At 48.5% G+C, this 20966-nt stretch overlaps 5 protein-coding genes across 5 annotated transcripts; 4 read left to right on the plus strand and 1 right to left on the minus strand.

The window, feature by feature from the left end:
- Window positions 1-4467: 4467 nt before the first annotated feature.
- On the plus strand, window positions 4468-6213 carry DEU56DRAFT_983012 (uncharacterized protein; the record flags this gene model as incomplete). The annotated part of the gene is made up of 12 exons (XM_041359924.1): window positions 4468-4585; window positions 4651-4683; window positions 4734-4753; window positions 4805-4819; window positions 4865-4903; window positions 4953-4981; window positions 5040-5053; window positions 5309-5368; window positions 5424-5558; window positions 5612-5840; window positions 5897-5954; window positions 6010-6213. The coding sequence occupies 12 exons, from the start codon at window positions 4468-4470 to the stop codon at window positions 6211-6213; spliced, it is 954 nt and encodes a 317-aa protein (XP_041204924.1).
- A 2770-nt stretch (window positions 6214-8983) lies between these two features.
- On the plus strand, window positions 8984-9799 carry DEU56DRAFT_983013 (uncharacterized protein). The gene is made up of 3 exons (XM_041359925.1): window positions 8984-9524; window positions 9579-9723; window positions 9784-9799. Exons 1-2 carry the CDS (start codon window positions 9036-9038, stop codon window positions 9687-9689), a joined length of 600 nt encoding a protein of 199 aa, XP_041204925.1. The 5' UTR covers window positions 8984-9035; the 3' UTR covers window positions 9690-9723; window positions 9784-9799.
- Window positions 9800-12929: 3130 nt separating this feature from the next.
- Window positions 12930-14633, plus strand: DEU56DRAFT_983014 (uncharacterized protein; the record flags this gene model as incomplete). The annotated part of the gene is made up of 13 exons (XM_041359926.1): window positions 12930-13002; window positions 13068-13100; window positions 13151-13170; window positions 13222-13236; window positions 13282-13320; window positions 13370-13398; window positions 13457-13470; window positions 13523-13554; window positions 13716-13782; window positions 13841-13975; window positions 14029-14260; window positions 14317-14374; window positions 14430-14633. 13 exons carry the CDS (start codon window positions 12930-12932, stop codon window positions 14631-14633), a joined length of 951 nt encoding a protein of 316 aa, XP_041204926.1.
- Window positions 14634-16274: 1641 nt separating this feature from the next.
- Window positions 16275-16718, minus strand: DEU56DRAFT_743154 (uncharacterized protein; the record flags this gene model as incomplete). The annotated part of the gene is made up of 1 exon (XM_041348991.1): window positions 16275-16718. One exon carries the CDS (start codon window positions 16716-16718, stop codon window positions 16275-16277), a length of 444 nt encoding a protein of 147 aa, XP_041204927.1.
- Window positions 16719-19279: 2561 nt separating this feature from the next.
- Window positions 19280-20905, plus strand: DEU56DRAFT_823053 (uncharacterized protein). The gene is made up of 5 exons (XM_041354179.1): window positions 19280-19899; window positions 19962-19985; window positions 20040-20102; window positions 20162-20371; window positions 20427-20905. Exons 1-5 carry the CDS (start codon window positions 19540-19542, stop codon window positions 20673-20675), a joined length of 906 nt encoding a protein of 301 aa, XP_041204928.1. The 5' UTR covers window positions 19280-19539; the 3' UTR covers window positions 20676-20905.
- The last annotated feature ends 61 nt before the right edge of the window (window positions 20906-20966 follow it).

The raw sequence follows: 20966 nt of genomic DNA on the forward strand, positions 1-20966 counted from the left end.
CACTCAGTGACTGGGAGTCAGCAGCCCCCAACAGTGGAAGCGACACAGAAACCTTTGTCGAAGTCGCTGCTGAAGTCGTCAGCAGGCATGAAGACGACACCGTTGTCGAACTCTATGACTCGGGTACAACAAGACATATCTCCCCATATCGTGACCAGTTCACAACGTTAACCCCCATCCCACCCAAAACGTTTGCAGCCGCAAATAAGCAGCGCTTTGACGCTACTGGGATTGGAGAATTAGTTATTGAAGTCCCCAATGGTGTTGACGTGACCAAGTTGACACTCACCGAAGTACTTTACTCCCCCGCTGTCGGATATACCCTTGTATCAATAGGCCGCCTTGACGAGCTCGGATACTCCATCACTTTCGCGGACGGCACCTGCGTCATCCGAGACCCTAAATCAGACATTATCGGGCAGATTCCCAAGTCTGGGCGCGGGTTATATAGAGTCGTCCACGAACCAGACGGACATAGTGCAAATGCCACAGTTGAAACAATCACTGTGATGGAACTTCACAAACGAATGGGCCATATTGCCCCATCCGTTGCACGCCGTTTGGCTGAAAACGGACTTGTTTCTGGAGTCAAAGTCGATCTGTCATCCGGCGAGACCACTTTTTGTGAGTCCTGCGTGTACGCCAAGGCGACACGCAAACCCGTAGCCAAAGTTCGTGAAGGGGAGCGAGCCACAGAATTTGGAGGCGAAGTCCATACGGACGTATGGGGACCAGCCCCCATTGCTACCTTGGGTGGCAGAAGATACTATATCAGCTTCACCGATGACAAGACGAGGCTTACATACCTTCATCTTCTGCGACGCAAGAGTGAAGCCTTCACTGCCTATCTTGACTTCGAAGCTTGGTGCCGCACTCAACATGACGCTGATGTCAAGGTTCTCCATTCGGACCGTGGTGGGGAATATCTGAGCAAGAACTTCGTTGATCATCTCAAAGCAGCCGGTACGAAGCAAAAACTTACTGTTCATGACACTCCACAGCATAATGGAGTGGCGGAAAGGCTCAATCGTACCCTGCTAGAGAAAGTTCGTGCAATGCTGCACAATAGCGGATTGCCGCGATCGCTGTGGGGAGAAGCTGTCCGCCATGCTGTCTGGCTGAAGAATCGGACCCCCACTAAAGCTCTTGAAGGTGGCACACCTCTAGAAGCTGCTACGGGCAAGAAACCAGATCTTCGACGAGTCCGTCCCTGGGGATCTCATGTCTGGGTACGTGTCGAAGAAGGGAGCAAGCTCAGCGGCCGAGTCGCTGAAGGCCGGTGGGTAGGTGTCGATGATGGTAGCGAGAACGGATGCAGAGTATATTGGCCTGCCAAACACTCAGTGTCCGTGGAGCAAAATGTCTATTGGGATCCGTCCAACGTTAAGCCGTTACATCGCGAGGGAGAGGAAACTGATATTGTACCTAACGCGATGATAACTTCTTCAACATTGACCCCACCAGCGACACCCAGCACACCCATACCAGCCCCTCAAACCCCAAAGGCCCAACCTCCTTCAAAGATCCCTATCCTTGCGACTTCGCCGATACTTGACCTAGTCGCTAAACGAGTTAGGAAACCGAGTCAGCGTGTGCTCGATATAATAAATGAAACAGGTACTGTACCCAGAGGAATCCAGTTACCCAGCGCCACGCCCCGATCCATCGAAGAAGCAGCAAATGAGGGAGAGAACACTGTAGAACAGCTTATGGCCATACTTGAGGACTCAGACGATGAACTATGTTCTCTCGACTACGCTATGGCGATCGGAGAAAGAATCGCAGAGGCAGAAGCCCTCGAACCGAGCACGTTAGCCGAGGCAAAGCGTCGCCCTGATTGGGCGCAATGGGAGGAAGGAATAAGAGAAGAGTTAGCAACCTTGAAAGCGGCAGGGACTTGGGAACTTACAGACTTACCTGCTGGAGCTAACCTCATAGGCTCCAAATGGGTATTCCGCGCGAAGAAAGACGCTGCGGGCAATGTGGTACGCCACAAAGCTCGTCTCGTAGCCCAAGGATTTTCCCAAGTGCCCGGTGTCGATTTCTTCGACACATATGCACCCGTCGCGAACCTTTCCTCCATTCGAACCGTTCTCGCTTTATCCGCACGCTTGAATCTAGAGCTACACCAAATAGATATCAAAGGCGCATATTTAAATGGTAAACTCACTGACGAAGAGGTTATCTATATGCGACAGCCCCCAGGCTTCGAATCCGCCGAACACCCGAATCAAGTCTGTCGCCTCCGAAAAACGTTGTATGGTTTGAAGCAAAGCGGCCGACGCTGGTACCAACGACTCGTGGAGATCTTGGTGCAGAAGCTGGGCTTCATGCAATGCGCTGTAGATCAAGCCGTTTTCTACAGGCGAAAGAGGAGTGAGGAGCACACCATTGTCGTAGTGCATGTGGATGATTGCACCATCGCGGCGAAAACGAGAGAAGAGATAAGTGAGCTAAAGGATCAGATTAGGAAACACGTGGAAATCACCGACCTCGGCGAACTCCATTGGTTACTCGGAATCGAAGTAACACGTAATCGCGACGAACGCACCATTTCCTTGTCCCAACGATCATACATAGACTCCATCATTCGTCGATTCAGCCTCGACGATCTCAAACCCGTCTCGAATCCTATGGAGCCAAGCGCTAGGCTCCATTCAGGCCAAGCACCTTCCACAGGCGCCGAATTCGCGGCTATGCGACACATTCCCTATCGAGAAGCAATCGGTTCTCTTATGTATGCGTCACTAGGTACGAGGCCAGACATATCCTACGCAGTAACGACAGTCTCGCGCTTCTCTGGGAACCCAGGAATGGCTCATTGGGATGCGGTTCGGCGCATCTACAGATACCTTCTGGGAACAAAGGAGTTGAAGTTGACTTATGGAGGAGTGGAAGGGGCATTAATTGGGTACGCAGACGCGGACGGAAGTATGGCTGAGGACAGGAGAGCTATCTCGGGATACGCCTTCCTTATCGACGGTGGAGCGGTCTCCTGGTCCTCCAAACGACAGAGTATCGTTTCTCTTTCTACCACAGAAAGCGAATATGTCGCAGCGACTCACGCGACAAAAGAGGCTTTGTGGCTTCGTTCGTTGATCGGAGAACTATTCACGCCCATAACCACGCCAACCACACTCTTTTCTGACAATCAATCCGCAATTGCCCTTGCTAAAGATCACCAGTACCACGCACGAACCAAACATATCGACGTCCGTTTCCATTTCATACGCTGGGTCATCGACAACGACAAACTACGACTTATCTACTGCCCCACCGCAGATATGATCGCCGATACCCTAACTAAGGCTCTACCATCGCCAAAAGTTAAACACTTTGCCATCGAACTCGGACTGCGCTCACCTTGAGGGAGAGTGTTGGAAATAGGCAAGTGTGCCCGCAGCCGAGGCACGTCACCATTCCCTATTGTTTCTATTCGTTATGCGTGTCGACCCGTACGTTTTTATTTCATGCGCTCTTGTTATTCACTTTTCCACTATTGTGCGTACTGAAGCCTTTTGTGCGCTATGGCCAGCGCCGTCTCTCGCATTGTCCTATGTTTTACTTACTTACAAGAGCATTCTAGCTATTTAGCTATATTCGTTTCGACTCGTTACCTCAGACGTTTGCCCTCGCGTGCACGATCTGAGGTAAGATACTTAGTTCTTCATTTATTTCACCTTTACTCATATTGTGCAGAGTGTCTGTCTACTACAGGTGAATACACAGACGTTTGCCCTCGCGTGCACGATCTGAGAGTGTCTGTCTACTACAGACCCGCACGATTCTATTAATCTTTTAAGCACAGGCGTGTTCCAATCCATCCACGTCCCTACCCTAGCTAGGTCCTAGGAACAACGCGAGTAGAGCTCGGCATTCACATCAACCGCATGATACATTTATGGTCGCACATTTTGCATCGGTTTTCATTAGCGTTGAGGGTGTGCGTTGGCAACTGTTGGCAAGTGTGTTATCTTGTTCAAATCTCGGACTTTTCTGATGGCGTGCCAACAGAGTGTAACCCCCTTCAGCCCTGGGATATCACAGATGCTGCTGAGGGTCATATAAATAATACTTATCACCATCAAGATCCACAAAATCAAGCTGTACAGCACAAAGAACAACAAGTCGGGCTTCATCATACGGCCATAACCGTGTGTTCGACTGTTCTTTTCGCCCATGTCGTCTCTCAGTGCTGTCTTGATCTAGAGATTGCTTGTATCTCCATCAGATATCAATCACAGAATTTTAACTAGGTTGTCCCTAACCGTGAAACCTGATGCTTGTCACCACTGCACCAACTCCATGATGCAAATAGAAGATTCTGTGCTAATCATTTTCGACATCCACATAAGTTCAAACGTGACATCATATCTATTGACAGGAACGGATATCATCCCTCGATCTCATTTTGGCCATGCAAGCACTGGATGGTGGTGGTATATCTAGCACGAATATCATCGTCGTATGTCCACCAAGTTTCCCGCTCCTTCACATCCATCCTCTGACAGTATGACTCTAGTCTCTGACGACCCTAGTTATTGGCCACTCATCAACTCTTTTCGTATTGACAGCTATTTCATAGGTTCGTGAAGAGCAACCAGATTTCGGCGCTCATGTCTCGATCTGACCTTGACTGTGGTTTCCCAGTTGCCGCCTTTGTTGCAGTGACATATGATTGGGGTGAGCGTCATAACATTACAGAATTGCTGATTTCCTACAAGTATTTACAGTCCTTACGTTCGGACAAGAGGTATGTTGATCCTATGACCGGAGCATCCATCTCGCTAAGATCTGTTTGTAGGTCGAACTGGTCTGGGTGAGCACAGTTCCACGTCAGAAGAACAATATTGATTTGCGACAGAGGCAACGTTGGTCCCTGATGGCCATTCTCTATCTGAGCGTATGTAGCTTGCCTGCTCTGAATTTGTGCTGACTTGACAATATCCTAGGTGCGCTATCTTGGAGTATTATTTGTCATGTATGTTCAGAAGGCTTGACAATCGGTGTCGTACTAATCTTTTATCTCTCACAACCAGCATGAACATACTAAGTAAGTCTTCTCGCATTCACCGCGTTTGTTTCTTCTGACCAGTGGCACACAGCCAGTGCTCCGACGATTTCGTTGACAGATGCAGTGAGTCTTTTGCACTGATGCCTGCTATTCCCTTTCAATTAACCCCGACACCCTGTAGGGGTGAGTGTCATTCTTGACCAGCTTCTTCGTTTACAATCATGATTGCTACAGATGTGAGTCTTTTTGTGGTGTGTGATCCACCCAAGGCCCATCACTCACCAGATTTCTCAGGCCGGATTCTGTACCTCGTGTGGAATTGGACGAGTGTTGTGGCATTTCCAATGCTGTGTGGTGAGTTGTGCAGTTACGAGACCTATGATATTGACTTGACCGAAACATGTCGCAGTCATCATGATCACACGGTTACATACCATGTATCAACGATCCAGAAGGATCCTGATATTTCTCGTCGTCGTGTCCTTGGCAGTCAACATTTTCGACGTAGCGGCCACTGTAATGGCAACGAGGGATATTTCAGGGGGTACACTTAATTGTGAATGAAAAACATGCATGAGGCTCATTGATCAATACCAGAGGAACTCATTCTCTCTGGCGCCTATGTGTGCACGATTTACAATGTGGACAATTCCATACTAAATTCCATGACTTGGATACTCGGCGCTGTCTGGGAGGTCCTCGCACTGTGTCTCGCAGTCTGGACTGCTGTAAAACACTTCCGTGAACTGCGACAACATTCGGCAGGAGGGATTATCGGCGACTGTTTTACGGTGTTGATCAAATCCCACGTGCTTTACTTTGCGAGGTGGGCTCATATTGTGAATATGGTTCCCTTTTCCGCTGAATGATTGAACGTGCTAGTTATGTTGCTGTGTCTTGCTTCTACCTCATTATTTATTTGTTTCCAACGCTCTTCATGGTATCTCAATCTTTCACTGACCTCTGCATGCGACCGCGGTTCATCATTTCTATAGGACGTATTTTCCTTCAAAACTCAGATTCTTATTGGTGTTCTTCAGATTTTGGAAGCCATACAGTTCTTTGTGTTGGGACCACGCCTCATCCTTAGCGTTCGAGAATATCACGCTCGGCTCGTGGCTGATTCTGATGCAGCAACCGGCATGATCTCAATCGCTTTCCAGGAGCGCGTGCAAATATCAACTGGCAGTGGCGTGTAGCACGGGAGATGCTCGATGAAGTTAACGGTAATCTGGTGCTATGCAGGGAGTAGGAGAATTAGCTTTTTTTACAAGTTTTGTTGTGGTACTTATTATTTGGTGTTGCGAAGTCGATTTCAAGGAGACATGGGTCTTGGCACATATTTCGTTGTAATATGTATTTAAGTTATTTTTTTCGAAGAGCGTTGACGGAGACAGGACAAGGTGTTCAGTCAGACCTAGGCCACTACATTATTTTTCGCATTTACGTTCGCAGACTGAAGTCCCCAGGCCGAGTTAGCGAGGCGAAGACGCTGTCGATTTCGTTCGGAAGACCTGACTGGTGTTTCTTAGTCACATCCTTTTGCACAGAACGAGAAGTTATAATTTGCGAGGCTGCCCAAAGGGAAAGGGGCTGTCATTCACAACTTACAAGCATCTGGGGATGCAAGGCCCACAGTGATTGCCGCACGACTTGAATCTTTGTTCCTTCGCCACCAACTGTAGGAACGCTTGTGACATTCAAGCTTGTCATAGACCGTGCTTGCAGAAAGGAAGTTGATGGTCAAGACAATGCTACTAGGACTTTAAGCTCCATGCATCGCCATTGACAAGTCCTCTTTGACACGCGACTTTTGGAGAAACCTTCCCTCTCATCGATGCTGGGGATACAGACGTAGCCAAGTCGTTCTTGAAACGATTTTGGGATTCCTGAGCGCGGTGCCTCAAGAAGATGTCGACTTCACCTTAGAAGATCACTAGTTTCAAGTGCACGCGCTTAGAACCATGTGTGTTTTTCATACGCAAACAGTAGCATGGGGTACAAACGTGTCTTATGTGTGGAGATTTACGACAAGCCATAACTCGCCGACTCCACTCCAAGCTAACAGAAGGATGATAATCAGAGGGGGCGCTGAGAGGGCCTAAGGGGTGATGAAAGGACGAAAGGATGGAGAAATGGGTATAGAGCGCCGAGACAATCTGGGGTGCATATTCTTCTAGGGCGACCATGTGTCGGGGCCAAGCATTGAGGAGACGAAGTCGAAATCCAACAATAAACTGCGACCAAGTTATGTTGCTCGATAGTATGGAGGTGCTTCATATGTCAGGGGTATAATACAGGAACGTGTGGGGAGGTGTCGAAGCGAGATGTTGAAATGCCGTGATAAGAATAGAGGATGAAAGAAACGAAATGAGGGGTGATTTGAAAGATTGTGGAAGGTATCAGGAAAGAGTGATGACGTTCGGACTATAAATAAGGAGAGGTGGGACATAGAAGGTGCGTCCGCAACCTGGTAGAAAGAGCGACAGTGGTTGGAATGCCAAGGGTTGGAGTGAAATTGAAAAAAAAAAAGGATGGCAAACAGAAGATGCACCCGTCATCCGGTAGAAAGAGCGGCGGTGGTTGAACTAAATGAATGACGATAGTTGGAACGAGGTTCAACGATGTTATGCCGCACTGCCGAGCTGGACCAGAGGCGTCGATGGTTTTGCTTGGAACGTCCCATGTGAAAGAAAAATGAATGCATGTGCAGCTCAGCCAGAAGAACAAGCGTGGATGTATTGTGAAGGAGAGGTTGGGAAGGTAAGGGTAGAATGGCGGGGATGGAACAGGGGAGTGCAGAAGATACTTGGAGAACGGAAAGGACGTCCAGCTGGGAAGGAGGGAAGGCCAGTCAAAAAGAAATCGGTGACCAGATAGAGATGAGGATGAAAGGAGAAAAAGCCTTTTTGCTCACCGACACAACCGATATTAGGCTTTATTACATTCCTGAAGAAAGATGTACAAATATGACTTTGGTTGACCAACGGCGCGCAACATCGGCATTTTCTGTGTTCGTACGAGAATTACGAGAATGCAAATGCAAAAGTGCGAGTAAGAGAATCGTCCGCGACTCAGATGGTGTGCTCAAAGTTCCAGAGCATAAAGCCTGAGGGGAAGAAGGTTCTGTGCTTGAACAAACATCCTCAAGTATTTCGAGCGTGGCCGCTTTCGATTCTGAGCACATGGACAGCCATGATCGTATAATGAGGTTCACATCATGGGTGATTCGTTGGACGGCACGATGTGCAAGTGGAACTATGACACTGGATTTCTTGTAGGAGAACCATGGATAGGTGAGGGGGGAAGGATATGGGCAATGGCACTTTCACCGGAAGGAAAGAAATTGTGTGCGGGAGGGAAGACGGAAGCGTTCAGCGACGGAAGACCGACAGATGGATGATCGAAGGCATGTGGGCGCGTCATAGTTGGAACGTGCGGTCACTGTCGTGGTCTCCCAGTGGATATTACATTGCGAGCGGGTCCGAGATGATGGAACAATCCTTGTTCGAAATTTTGAAAAACAGAAAGCAAAGAAATCGAGGTGGGCCCAAGACGGAGTAGCAATGTATGTGGTCTTGCATATTCACCGTCAGGCGACAGAATAGCATGAGGCGGAGGTCAAACGACCTGAATTTGGAACACTAAGACAGGCGAGCTGCTTGCCGGTCTTATCGAAGACTGGGGGAACAAGTACGGTGTGGTCGTCGGCCAACACGAAACTTTACTCTGCCTCGAACAAATTCGCACGTTTACAGTCCTTTCGGAAAGTCTTGACTCACGTGTTCGAAATGGTTCAAAATAGTGGGCTCAGGTAAATTGCCGCATCACTGCCACAACTTGCCGCACCCTACCGCACCACTGTCGCACCCATACCAAATCATAAGTACTACACTTATTTTCGGCCTGCACTGTTCTCGTGCACCAAAAAATGAACTAGGAGTGTTTCTCGTCCGACTCCTTAATTATCCACTTCACACTAATGCATTTGAGAGTCTGAATTCAGAGAACAATTTTGAGTATGTTGCGGCACGGATGTGGTACTGAGTGCGGCAGACATGTCCCTGGTGCAGCTAAACGAATTATCAATTGGCTGAACTGTGCTACATATGCACATGCTTGCACTATCGTAGTTTCGAAGCGCAAGAAAAACTTACTCCAGGAGCCAGCCCAAAATATCCTCGTTGAACGTCGCTCGTCAGGACCTGACGTGAACTCAGTTCCTACTCCCGAAGAGCAAGAAAACACGATGCTCCAGGCTGCCTGGCTTGACCTCCAACTCAGCTATGATCTGACCTCGATGGATATAGACGTCGACTTGGAGTGTCTTGGCATACTGGAACAGCAGATGTTCGAGCTCTCGTTGGCTGCAGGAGCTGCAGGAAATGAACAATGGGAAAAAGATGCTGGTGCACACCAAGACCGATGGAATCCCTATGAGGGCCACCCTGAGCACTGGAATCATGGCGACCGAGATTCATACGCACCAGAATTTGAAGGAGAAGTAGACGTGCGTCATCATCGCTTTTCATCGCGGATCAGTCTGACATGGTTCGACTAATAGTGTGGACCGAACTTTAGCGAGGGAAGTGAGCCCGACATAGTTAAGAAAGAGAAACACACCAAAAAAACCAAACCGCGGCCACGACCAAGGAAGATACACAAGGCTTCATAGGCTGAGGCCTCGTAGTAGTAGTTTGTACTCTGAAATGAACGAGACTCAGTTTGCAAGGACAAAAGGCCACACATATATGACATACATACCTTAAAGCCCCGGTATCCGTTTGCACAGGTTGCTGCAGAACGTGGTAGAGGAGATGTGTGACAGTGAAGTCAGGCAAGGCATGCAACCAGCAAAGACAGGTGTTGAATGATAGGCGGAGGCATCGAGGCGCCAAACCTGACAGGCGCGAGCCTGTGTGAGGGGTTGTTGAGTCTTCTCACCAAGTTTCGCGCAGCTGCTCATAACGGTGCTGCAAGTGGACTTGATAAGAAGGGTGGTTTGGTGTCGGTGCAGTGGTGCGGTAGTGCACAGCCACTGCCGCACCCAACAACAGAATTGCCGCACCGTGCCGCATCACTACCGCATCACTGCCGCACCCATCAAGTACATATATCACTGTAGTACCACTGTTAGCCTTACACAAACACCTGGAATATAGTATTACTTATTCTTAAATCATATTTCAGACAGTTGCGTACGACGTAGACGTATTGTAGAGGCATATAAGACATTATTGAGTAGGGTGCAGCAGGGTGCGGCACAGATGCGGCAATTTCCTAAGGCCCCAAAATAGTGAAAATGTCGAAAATTCATTTAAATCACTTTCAAGTTTTGTATGCCTCTGAACGGCTTCAAAAACATCATATTTCACAAGTTTCTCACTCAGACTCGTCATGGTCTACCAGAGGACCAGGTTTGATCGGAAAGAACGAGCCCTGTGCCTGCTTTTGGAGGAAGGATGGGACATCGAGCGCATTGCTGTTGCTCTCGGAATATCGTCAAGAAGTATAGAGCGGTGGGAGGCAAATTATGATGAACATGGACGTATTAACCCTCCTACACCAATCATGGGTCGCCCTCGCTTGTTGGATCAAGTTATGACAGACGAGATCCACGAGCTGCTAGCCGAAACCCTGTCACTGCTACTTGACGAGATCGGTGAATGGCTCGCCATATACCACGATCAGCCAATATCGACGACAGCTCTCCACGAACACCTCAGGGACCTTGGTCTCACCTACAAACGCTTGAGAAGGGTCGCGGCCGAACGTGATGACGGTTTCCGAGCTGATTGGTTGCACAACATGACAACCAACTATACAGCTGAGCAGCTTGTGTTCCTGGACGAGTCAAGCAAAGATGACCGCACCACACTCCCTAGATATGGTTGGTCACTCAGTGGACAAGCCCCCTTTGACAGTGTCCGCTTGAACAGGGCATTCGATACAGCGTGCTGCCGGCTCTCACCATTGACGACTATATGACTGTCCGAATCGTTGAGGGATCTATAGACGGCGCAGAGTTCTACGATTTCGTTGTCAACGACGTAGCAAGTATATCCTTTTCAGCGTCTGAATCATCAATAGATTCATCATCAGAGTGTTATGAATGAGAGGCATCCTCCTCATCGGAGCATTCAGTTACTGTATTAGACATAATCTAATGTTCAAAAGAATGACAGATATGCTTTTCTGCTCGACTTTGAAGGAGAGTTTGCTGGATTTTCGATTTATTTGAATTTTCAACATTTCTACTATTTTTGAACCATTTCGAACACGTGAGTCAAGACTTTCCGAAAGGACTGTAACTCGGGCACAGAACTCCATCGCTTCAGACACAACAATTTAGTGAATTCCGTCGCACTTTCACCCAAACACAGTACTATACTGGTGTGCGTGGGTTATTCTGGTATTGAGAAGTGATGGGACACAGAGCCCCATAACTGACCCAGACAGTCATTAAGCCAGGAGGATTGCAACACCCTTTCGTGTATCGTTCTCTCGGGATGGAAGATACATCGCATATAGTAGAGACGATAGCAACATCGCTTTGTGGATGTAGCTCCTGATCGTGCTTTTACACCAATGCTTTTTTTCAAGGTGACAAGCTACACATGTACAGCAGGGCACTTCGCCAAGTTGCCGCCACCGCCTTGCCTTGACGTCAGTTCGCATTCGACTACTTTCCGTTGACGCTACAAATCCTCTCACAGAAGATTCAGAGGGTGGAGAAGATCCATACAGCGGCTTTTTTCAGGTAAGCCTCGTGTTTCGTCATGCAAATGGTACCATTGTTGATAAACATTCGAAGGCTCATCATGCATCGGTACCATCAGGTCCCTCTTCTCGTTCCCAGCGTCCTCATGCTTCCTCTGCTCGCCGCCTCTGGAACTTCCTCTCGATATCGTCCTACTGCAAGGGGGTCTATTGCGATGCAACAATACTCCAAACGCCGTCTCTTCCGGAACAAAAAAAGGTAAGTAGTGTATTATGTGTTCCTCGTTGTGCTGTATTTATACATTATCCAATCTTTAGAGAGTCTACGTAGCGCCTCCCCCTGTGAAGACTAACTTGAAATCTCAGACTGGTCAGTCGCCCTCAGCAGTAGCTCAGGCACAGACGGCGACACAACAACCTACTCAAGAAGACCAAGATTGTTGGGCAATGTTTGCCTCGCACTTTGGTGTATCACCTTTGGTAGTGACTGATCTTTGGATACCCGATTTATGCTAACTCTCATGATCTGGAGGCTCTGCGTTCTCGAGTCTTGATCTTTAGTGGGTGTTCTGGGGGTGTTGAGGTACTATGTAGTCCTGGTAGTAATTGGCTCACGTGAGATATTGACGGTATTCCATACCAGGCTACCCTACGAACAACGAATGAAGAAGTCGACTTCATCACTCCAATCGACATCGATTCATTTCGCATCGGGCTTCGTTGTATTCAACGTGGAAGGTGTGCGCTGCGCGAGGACGTGAATGCTTCTTATGGATGTTCGCGGTGAGCTTCTCAGGTCGTCTGATGCGGTTCACAAGGTGTGCTTTCCCATCCAATTGATGCAGTCAGGTGCTTCCCACTCTTCATTCCCTCATGTCGCTATCTTAAGCTGGAGATGGTGTTGTATCTACACCAGATATCAATCATGGAATCTCAACTGTGATGTCTCTGGCTGTGAAACCTGGCGCCCGCCACCACCCCACCAACTCCACGGTGCAAATCGAAAATTCTGCACCGACATTGACAGCATGTGAGAATAGTATTGGAACCAAGGTGACGAAATCACGAACAGTTCTATGTATATGTTCTTTCATCTTTTGCGGTATTTAAGTTCCGCCTGTGCAAATGTGTTATGACCAACTGGTTCTACGTACGTACCACGTTCCCCGCTCCCTCACACCCACCTTCTAACATCATGACACTGATCTCAGACGACCCTAGTTATTGGCCACTCATCAACTCTGGGCGTGTTTCCAGCTATTTTATAGGTTCGTGAAGAGCAGTCAGATTTAGGCGCTGATGTCTCAATCTGACCTTGATTGTGGTTTTCCAGTTGCCGCTGGTGTTGGAGTGGCGTATGATTGGGGTGGGCATAATAACATTTGAGAATTGTTGGTTTCTCACGAGTATTTCCAGCCCTCACCTTCGGACAAGAGGTATGTTGATGCTATGACCAGAGCAATCATCTCGCTAAGATTTGTTTGTAGGTCGAACTGGTCTGGGTGAGCACAGTTCCATGTCAGAAGAACAATATTGATTTGCGACAGAGGCAACGTTGGTCCTTGATGACCATTCTCTATCTGAGTGTACGTAGCTTTCCTGTTGTGATTTTCTACCGACTTGACAATATCCTAGCTGCGCTATCTTGGAATTTTATATATTGTGTATGTTCAGAGGGCCCAACAATTGGTATCGTGCTAATCAGCCATTTCTCACACTCAGCCTGAACATACTGGGTATGTCTTTTCGCATTCACCGTGTTTATTTCTTCTGACAAGTTGCATACAGGCAATGTTCCGACGATTTTGTTGACAGATGCAGTGAGTCTTCCGCACCGATGCCTGCTATTCCCATTCAATTAACCGCGACGCATTGTAGGGGTGAGTGTCATTCTTGACGAGCTTCTTCGTTTACTATCATGACTGCTTCAGATGTGAGTCTGTTTGTAGTGTGTGATCTCCTCAAGGCCCATCACTAACAGGATTTCTCAGGCCTGATTCTGTACTTTACGTGGGATTGGACGACTGTTGTGGCATTTCCAATGCCGGGTGGCGAGTTGTGCAGTTACAAGACATATGATATTAACTTGACCGAAACATGTTGCAGTCATCGTGATCGCTCGGTTATATGCCATGTATCAACGATCCAGAAGGATCCTGATATTTCTCGTCGTCATATGCTTGGCTGTCAACATTTTTGACTTAGCGAACGCTGTAATGACAACGAGGCAAACTTCAGGAGGTACACTTAATTGTGAATGAAAACCGTGCATGGCGCTCATTGATGAATACAAGAGGAACTCATTATCTCTGGCACCAATGCGTGCATGATTGTCTATACGGACAATTTCTCTCCTCTGTTTTCCATTACTTGGATACTCGGCACTGTCTGGGAGGTCCTCGCGCTGTGTCTCGCAGTCTGGATTGCTGTAAAACACTTCCGTGAACTGCGACAACATTCGGCAGGAGGGTTTATGGGCGACTGTTTCACGGTGTTGATAAAATCCCACGTGCTTTACTTTGCGAGGTGAGCTCATATTGTGAATATTGTTCCCTTTTCCGCTGAATGATTGAATGTGCTAGCTTTGTTGCTGTGTCTTGCTTCAACCTCATTATTGATTTGTCTCCAACGCTCTTAGCGGTATGGAAATCTTTCACTGACCTCTGCATACGACCGCGGTTCATCATTTCTATAGGACCCATCTTCCGTCGAAACACAGATTTTTCTTGGTGTTCTTCAGATTTTGGAAGCCATACTGTTCTTTGTGCTCGGACCACGCCTCATCCTAAGCGTTCGAGAATATCACACTCGGCTCGTGGCTGACTCTGACGCAGCAACCGGCATGACCTCAATCGCTTTCCAGGAGCGCGTGCATATATCAACTGGCAGTGGTGTGTAGCACGGGAGATGCTCAATGAAGTTAATGGTAATCTGGTACTGTGCAGGGAGCAGGAGAATTAGCTTTTTTTCTTGATTTACAAGTTTCATCGTTGTACTTATTTATTTGGTGTTGCGCAGTGCATTTCAAGGAGACAGGGCCTCGCAAATATTTTTAATATGCATTCAAGTTATTTGTTCCGAAGAACGTTGAAAGAGACGTGACGAGGCGTCGAGTCAGACCAGGATAATCATTATGGAGAAGAAGAAATCGGCGTGGCATAAAAATCAATCTTTGGGTCTAATATTGGTGCACGCGCATGAGGAGGTTGAACGTTGACATTGGCATTGAATTGAATCATGGCATAGCTAGTAAGTACCGGCGAGGATATCTGAAATTCATGAAAATGTTGAGTTCCGACAGCGCAGATCATAATTGACAGTCCGGACCCTGATGAAATTAGTGTTGTGCATTTAGCAATCAGTTTTCGTCAGTCACCCTAGTATGGTGGATGTTTGGTTACAGTTCGACTTCCCGAGATGCCGCACGGATTTTCAATGTCCGATTGCTGTTTGGTTTCAGTAATATTGTTTCTTCGTGTATATCCCTAATTATATTCTACTAGAGCGATTTTGTACAGAATGGCAATCCAAATTCCAATCTAAACTCCTCAGCGGTCCAGAGGGGGTTGTAAGTTGTGAATCCGACGTCCGTGGTTCATTGTATCAATATATCTTCTCATTGAACCACTGACGCAGGCTGGCGCTTCAAGGCTTGCTCTAATGCCCAACCCGCAAGGCAAAAACGGGAGAGGTGTTGTTAGTCGTAAGTGTATTTGAAACTGGGTTCAGTTAACTCAATCACACTGGCGCTAATTACTTTGCAGCTCCAGATGCAATAAGACCGCTTGTAGAGCAGTATGTCGTAGCTGCCCAGTATCATCTTGGCCGTATGGCGCCACTAAGATCCAAGTCAGTACAAGTCAATGATGAAATACCTAGTACCCGGTTCTCACGTTGCTTGTCATCACCGATGAACACCATCTTTTGGAGGCTGAGCTCGAAACGCTGAAGCAGCGGCACGTAGTCTCCCACTTCGATTTGACTTGCCTCGCCAAATATCACGGTTTGTACCGGGACAAGACGAGCAATGGTATCGATATTGGGATTGGACAGCGTGCTCAACGTGCAAAGTATGACTCTTGTGTCGAGCAAAAGTCAACTGATTTCGACGACCGAGCCACCAGTCATAATGGAAGTCCTTGGATACAAGAAGCTTGGCGTGGCGAGAAGAGCCTTTGATGCGAGAGACGCAGGGAATGTCAGGAGATGGCAAAGTGTTCATGACGAGTGCCGGGCGAGTACATGCTAGCTAGACCGCTCTTTTGAAACGGCAAGGTGAAACATAAATAATAGCGGCGTCAGCTATCGATTACTGAGAGACAGGAATGAAGAGCACGATCATTCGGATGGAGATTCAAAGTTGTGCTACGGATTGTTAGATGGGAATCCGTTTGCGTTTGAGAGAGCCCTCCCCACTAACGCGGGAGTCGGGGATACAACATCTGGCATTGTGTCTGTGGCGATTCGAGATAGGGCGGCATGTGTAATGCCTGGAAAATACAGATTTAGTGTACTACTCTGAGATTGAGCGAGTGATTGCCTACCATTTCAATAAAACCTGTGGTAGGCATGATGGCTCGCCTTGGATCACATGTTGAGCCAGGTAAGGGTGCGTCTGCGAGTTCATACGAAGCGGAGAGTAATTCAACGGCCCGTTGAGAGGCTGACAAATTCTCTGCCTGGAAGAAGAATTTGGGTACAGGAAGAGCTTCTTGTGGGAAAAGGGGTAGGCGGGTAGTTTTGGGACGTCTGCTGCGGTGCATCCATTGAGAACATTGAAGTCGATGCAGCAATGTCCAGCAACCGCCAGCTTCCCCAATGCTTCGAGAAAAGAAACCACTTCCCCTTGATTGCCCTTAGGTCTCCGCAGAGGACAGACGACGGTGGCTGTCTCGCCCCGAGGGCCGAGAGTGACCAGATAACCAGCGAGAGCTGGGTGAGGTCCTATTTCCAAAAAGCTCGGAGTGCCAATGTCGTGAATCATACGCTGGATTGATCCTGTGAACTGCGCTGGGCCACGCGTGGTGGACCAGTAATATTCTGCGCTGAATCGGTCGTGTTTCAGCATACCGCGTTCGGTGGAATATGTTGGGATTTTAGGAGGCTGCGAGGCATAGCGATCGAATACTTATGTCTGCCACTATGCGCAGAAACTCGTCACGACAAGCGTCCATTAGTCTGGAATGCACAGGGATGGTGGTATTTAAGCCATATGGTTGATCGGTGACTTGTACTAGCAGTATCTGCAAGCACTGATGCGGACGTGTGATCCCTTTGGCCGCAGATATGAGCCGACTTATCTAACACGTGTCATGAATAACTGAGGGAAGACGAACACAGACGCAGAATATATGCAAGGTATACATCGAATAAATTCGAATAAATGAAATGAATGGTAATACTCGAAGCAAACACTGATCGGACATTGAAAATCCGTGCGGCATCTCGGGAAGTCGAACTGTAACCAAACATCCACCATACCCTAGGCCCTTACCACATCTCTCGCATTAATGCTCTCAGACCCAAGTCCCCAGGCCGAATTAGCGAGGTGAAGACACTAATGATTTCATTTGGAAGCCCTGACTCGAATGAGTGTCGCCAAAGTGGGAGTGTGAGAGGAGATGTGAAGTGAGAAACTTTGTCACTGTTCTTAACGTACGGTCCTGCTGCAGGTAGAGAAAGAAGCGTGAACTCAGCAGTGGGACACCACCAAACACGCGAGCCACGATGAACTCCAGATTCCCCAAGTACTTGGACCACTAGGTCGACAACATGATCCCAAAGCTCGCAGAGGATGCTGACAAGCTTGCTTTGACAATCAAAAGCACCAAATTGCTCTGCGAGGGACTGAAGCTCGGAGGAAAAGTCGGAGACTTCGGTCTGCGCGATATCGGGTGGAATGTGGACAGGATCTTGTACACTGAAGATAATCAAGGCGTCACAGCCATACTACTGGCCTGCATTGACGATAATGACAGGACCTTCTTCAGCGGCCTTCTGTAGGTCGGAGAAAAGGGGAGGCGGGAGAAAACGAACATCATTTCCTTCAGATGCGGAAGCGGCGAGTGTACCAGGAGGATTAATGGCAATGGCTTTGATATTGCCAGTGTCGCCCGTCCGGGAATCATGTTAATGTATCCCACTCCTGCTATGACGAGATGAGATGAGATTGATGTAATGGTGAAGAATGTTTTATAGCCGCAGGGTCGAGTGGGTATACTCGTGGCACCTGAATTCCAACTAGAGTGGATGTCCTTGCGATCCGCTTGAACGGGACCATAAGTGACACACGAAACTGTTGGTACTACCACACACCGAGCCTGGTCAACAATAACGGAGCTTGTTAGTTTGATGGGGGCGACAAGTCACTGGATTTGCAGAGACAGTCTTTGGAAATGTGGGATAGGACTTCAGTTGAAAAGTCCGAGTCATGGAAGCGTTTTAGCTCCGGATCGTGTCAGTGAGGAAATAAGGCTCGGGTAACCTCCTGGACAAACGAACATTCCGATGGTCCCCCCTGTGTATATCACCAATACTCTTGTTTCGTCCGAACCCGGTTCCGTCGTCCATTCGTTGTCGACCTAGGTAGATTTACTCTTATGCTCGTTTAGAGTGTTTCTGTCAGAAGAATAAGATTTTGAAGCATGTCTGCGTGTATTATAAATGTTGTACAAAGGTGGCGGTGGCTAGGTGATGTGCACCATAAATAAGCACGGTGCTCCGGCTTGACTATGTATTAGCGCTGTCTCGTGGAATTCAGTAAGTACTGATCAATGGTTCCCCTCGTTTTCGATTATAAACAGTGTCAGATCACAGATAGCTTACCGTAACGAGCTATGTCTCCCGCGACGCCGACTGTCATTGAGGAAGCTATGTCTTCTGATTCTGAATCCCCTGCGATGCCAATTCCAAAGCACCAATTTGAGGGCCATCAGAATGCTGTCCAGGATTTCGTCTTCTTGCATGACAACGTCCACATCGTGAGTGGTTCGTGGGACGGCACGATGCGCAAGTGGAACTGCGACACAGGACTTCTTGTCGGGGAACCCTGGAAAAGTGAGGGCGGAACCATATGGGCAATGGCACTTTCACCGGACGGAGAGATAATTGCATGTGGGAGGGAAGACGGAAGCGTTCAGCGATGGAAGACCGACGGAACGATGATTGAAGGCGTTTGGACAGGTCACAACGGGGGAGTAAGGTCACTGTCGTGGTCTCCTATCGGAGACCATATTGCAAGCGGGTCCAATGATGGAACAATCTTAATTCGAAAGGCAAATAGCGGAGACATCGAGGTGGGCCCAATCAAGATGGAGTGTGGCAAAGTGGGCGCTCTTGTGTATTCACCTTCGGGTGACAGAATCGCATCAGGCGGGACAAGCACGATTTGTATCTGGGACACAAAAACAGGCGAGCTCGTTGCCAGCCCCGTCAACGAAGGGTCTTATGTGGTGTCGTCTACGCTGGTGTGGTCGCAGGACAGCGCAAAACTTTATGCCCCCTTGAGCAATTTCACACGTGTTTTCGACATTAATAACGCAGGCATAGAACTTCCTCACTTCCAACTCCAGCATGATAATTTGGTAATTTCTGCCGCCCTTTCACCCAAACACAATGTATTGGCCTGTGTCGGCGATTCGGGCGTTGCACAGCTATGGGACACAGAAGAGATTGAATCCTATCTATCACCCGGCCAGCCATGCAGCCAGGAGGATTACAACACGATCGCAGAACACTGTCGCCTCGAGCACACATATGACCTGTATTCCGTCGCACTTTCACATACACACAATGCACAGGTGTGCATGAGCTGTGGAGGTATGTCTATTCAGCCAATCGACCAGCCGTTCGACCTTGAGGATGACAACTCCCTTACCGAACGCCATCGCTTCCACAACCTGGATTCCGTCGCACTTTCACCCAAACAAAATCTGCTGGCGTGTGCGGACGACGACAGTATTGCAAAGCTATGGGATCCACTATTCCGTCAACCACAACCACTCGGCCAGCCATTCAGTCAACAATTCAGCCAGCCGTTCAGCCAGGATGATAGAAAAACCCTTCTGTGTGTATCATTCTCTCAGGATGGGAGATACATCGCATATGGCGGATACGACAACAAAGTCACTTTGTGGATGGTGAATGAGATAGCCCCGGAGCTTCCGGTACGTGCTATCACAACCATACTTCAAGGTGACAAGCTGCACATTAGCAATCCCGATCTCAGGCACCACCACCGTCTTGCCTTGAAGTCAGTACCTTGCATTGAACCACGCCCCTTCTCTTGCTCACAAAACTATTGCAGGCCGATGCTACACAATTTCTCACAGAGGAGGGGGGAGATGATCCATACAGCGACTTTTTCCAGGTAATTCTCGTCCTTTGTTGCGTACAAAGGGCATCAGTATTGATGATGAGAACTTGTAGTCGTCCCAGCCATATCGTCCTTCTGCACCATCTGGTCCATCTCGTCGTTTCCAGGGTCTCTACCCATCCTCTGCTCGCCGCCTCTGGAACCTCCTCATCCCTTCTCGACATCGCCTGACAGCAAGTGGGTCCATTGGGCTGCAACAACGCCCAAAGCGCAGTCACACGAGCCCGCAGCCCGTAACAGTCTCTGCCGGAAGAAAAACAAAGGTAAGCAGTGTATCACATGTCCCTTGTTCTGCTATGTACTTAACTGAATCTGGAGAGGGTCTACATAGCGCGCCCCCCTGCGAAGAATGATGCTCAGGCTAGTCAATCGTCCTCATCGACAGCTCAGCCTGTGGCGCAGCCACACCCGACGCCACAGCCACAATCTCACCATCAGGTACAGACGGCAACACAACAACCTCAAGAAGAAGACTATGGTTGCTGGGGCAATTTTTGCCTCGCACTCTGGTGCATCCCACGTCGCACTCGTCCGGCTGTCTCCGCTGCTCAGCCTGCTGCCTCGTGATGTAACTTTTTCTGTCACTTCCTGTCCTGTATCTCCATCTATGTGCAATTTCTTTGGATACGCGATTTTCGCTTACTCTCTTGCTTGGTTGTAACATGTTATTTTTGTATGGGCACCAGGGCAGTCTGGAGCAGTCCCTCCGTTGGTGTGCCAGGGGTCCTGGAGGCGCAGTGGCTGGAGTCCAGGTTTGTTACAGTTGTGATAGAATATATTCTAGAACATCGCCTCCCGCCTTCAAGCTTCAAGTTGGCTTTCCCTTGCAGCCCATGCCCAGTCCAACGGTATCTCGTT

This window comes from Suillus clintonianus, assembly GCF_016758775.1.
Source record: "Suillus clintonianus strain FC179 chromosome Unknown DEU56scaffold_80, whole genome shotgun sequence".
NCBI classification, from domain to species: domain Eukaryota; kingdom Fungi; phylum Basidiomycota; class Agaricomycetes; order Boletales; family Suillaceae; genus Suillus; species Suillus clintonianus.